At 36.4% G+C, this 2,500-nt stretch overlaps 1 protein-coding gene across 1 annotated transcript in view; it reads right to left on the reverse strand.

The window, feature by feature from the left end:
- Nucleotides 1-2,500, reverse strand: part of LOC137625937 (alpha-N-acetylglucosaminidase-like) — a 20,932-nt gene that overhangs the window by 5,072 nt on the left and 13,360 nt on the right. The window contains exons 12-13 of the mRNA XM_068356974.1: nucleotides 1,540-1,682; nucleotides 438-510 (exon numbers count right to left, since the gene is read on the reverse strand). Of these exons, the coding sequence (XP_068213075.1) occupies nucleotides 438-510; nucleotides 1,540-1,682 (216 nt within the window). The remainder of the gene's footprint in view (nucleotides 1-437; nucleotides 511-1,539; nucleotides 1,683-2,500) is intronic.

A 2,500-nucleotide genomic window follows, 5' to 3' on the forward strand; every position in this document is an offset into this window, starting at 1 on the left:
GAGAGAAGGATCTAATGTAGTACTCTCTTGCCAGTCAAAGGACCCCAAAACTCTCTAGCAGTAGTATCTCAGCTTGTGGCTGGTGTCCTGGCCAACCTACTACCTACCTACAAAAAAAAAAAAAAAAAAAAAAAAAAACATTTTCTTGACCCCTAAGAATTAATGGTAGGCTACTCATTTACTGCTGGTTGTACTTGAGCATTATATCATTTCCTGTAGGCTAGTGGGACTTTAGTGAAAAAAATACATTCCGCTTGCTGCCACATTTATCCTTTAAAATGCAATCATTTTCACATCAGTCACTTCGTACAGCTACACAAGGCTCTTCGGCAACCCACCAAACCTCTTGACACCCAATGCATCATATGTAGTTAGCTGATACGCATATATACTTATGCTTACAAGACTGCCACCATAAACAGGGAGAAGGTGCCTACCATAAGCAAGTGCCAGGTGTTTATCAGTCGCTGGTCGCTGGTATTGTATCTTCTGGAAGCATAGGATGCGGACCTGCAAAGATGAATTCAAAATTGTCAATAGAGTAAAGGGGTTATGTTGGCTCTTTGATAACTCATCTATTCTTGATATCCTGTCTTCCCTATGTTACTCTAACAGTAGTATCGATTCCCCATCCTCTCATTTATCCAGCAACAGATTGCCTCAGACACTGGCTGAGACAATAAAAAAAAAGAGAGAGAAAAAAATAAAAAGGAAAACACATAAACACTGTCTTGTCCTTCATTTTTGGAAACCTGGGCCTTTTTTAGTTCAGTGTCCATTTTACCGATCATAAAACTGTTGCTTTCGTGGAGTGGAGTTTTATTATTACTAAAACCGTAAATTTATAACATTACGTATTTCTAAATCACAGAGAGAGAGAGAGAGAGAGAGAGAGAGAGAGAGAGAGAGAGAGAGAGAGAGAGAGAGAGAGAGAGAGCTAAGTAATAAAATAGATTAAATAAAATCACCAACAATTCTTTTAGCTAAATATATATATATACATATATATATATATATATATATATATATATATATATATATATACATATATATATATATGTATATATTATATATATATATATATATATATATATATATATTTATATATATACATATATATATGTATATATATATATATTATATATATATATATATATATATATATAACCCTTTCCGAGGGGGGATACTTTAACGTCCTAACGTGGTGAAAGGGTTTGAGTATAGTCATAATCAGCAAAGGTGTACTTATCAGGGGACCTATACTAGGTTGGTGAGCTATCAGACAAAAATCTCTCACCATCACCAATCCGCACTGGCCAGTGTGGTGATGGAAACTGGTCAAACCCCAGACATGAATTGACATGTCCGAGGCCTTTGTCCTATAGTGGACTAGAAACGGCTGCATTTGTTGTTGTCGTGTATATATATGTATATATATACATATATATATTGAGAGAGAGAGAGAGAGAGAGAGAGAGAGAGAGAGAGAGAGAGAGAGAGAGAGAGAGAGAGAGAGATGGGTGTAGTTGCCTGACTCACCAGCTGGTCATATTGGGTGGCTTTGTCCGCCAGGCCATCTCATTCATCAAATCGTACATTACGTAATTTTGGTTGATTCCTTCTGGAGTTAACCCCGTCCCGACAAGTGTTGAATTTGGGAAATCTCTGGCTGCCATGATGTTCTGATAAAAGTAAAAACTAATTATATTTATGCATATATATATATATATATATATATATATATATATATATATATATATATATATATATATATATATGTGTGTATGTATATGTATGTATGTGTGAATTTGTAATCATTGTGAATTTGATTTTTCATTTCCGATCTCTTTACATTGTGGGGTGTTATTGATATTGTTATTGTCATTACAAGACAGTTTACAACCTTACTAAACCCAACAAAAACTGACCGCTAGGTAAGAGCACCTGGTTTTGACGGGTTCCCTTAGTGGTGCCACATCTCCAATGATCATTGGGTCACTTCTCTCTCCAACCCTCTTCGCCTTCTTACCCTTTGTTTCTGTCTTTATTTCACTTTGTCTGTTTATACATAAATTATTGTGTATCCAAAATTATATCCAAAGTTATTCTACCTTTTGTTCCACACTACTGTTAAGGAGAAATTTAAAGCATAGTTTCTGAATAAAGGCTTCCCCTCATCTTAAACATGGCACCTGAGGGGGACCTCTCCCAAACACATATGCCAGACGTTGCCGCTAAACACACACTGTGACAGCACACTCTCATAATGAATTAAGGAAAGGGAAGGTTTCCCTCCAAGGTAGTGTGGTGTGATAGTCTGTAGAAGGGGAGAGAATGAGGTTAGTGTGCTCTGGGAAGGGAGTTGAATGACAGTGAACAACAGAAGTTTAAGAGGATGAGCAGTGATAGAGGCAAAACCATAGTCTGATGTCAAGGATAAAGTACGCTAATTAAGATAACAGCCTATGATGAAAGGATAAAGACCCACTTCAGTGGTCTC

This window comes from Palaemon carinicauda, chromosome 33 (genome assembly GCF_036898095.1).
Source record: "Palaemon carinicauda isolate YSFRI2023 chromosome 33, ASM3689809v2, whole genome shotgun sequence".
Lineage (NCBI taxonomy): Eukaryota > Metazoa > Arthropoda > Malacostraca > Decapoda > Palaemonidae > Palaemon > Palaemon carinicauda.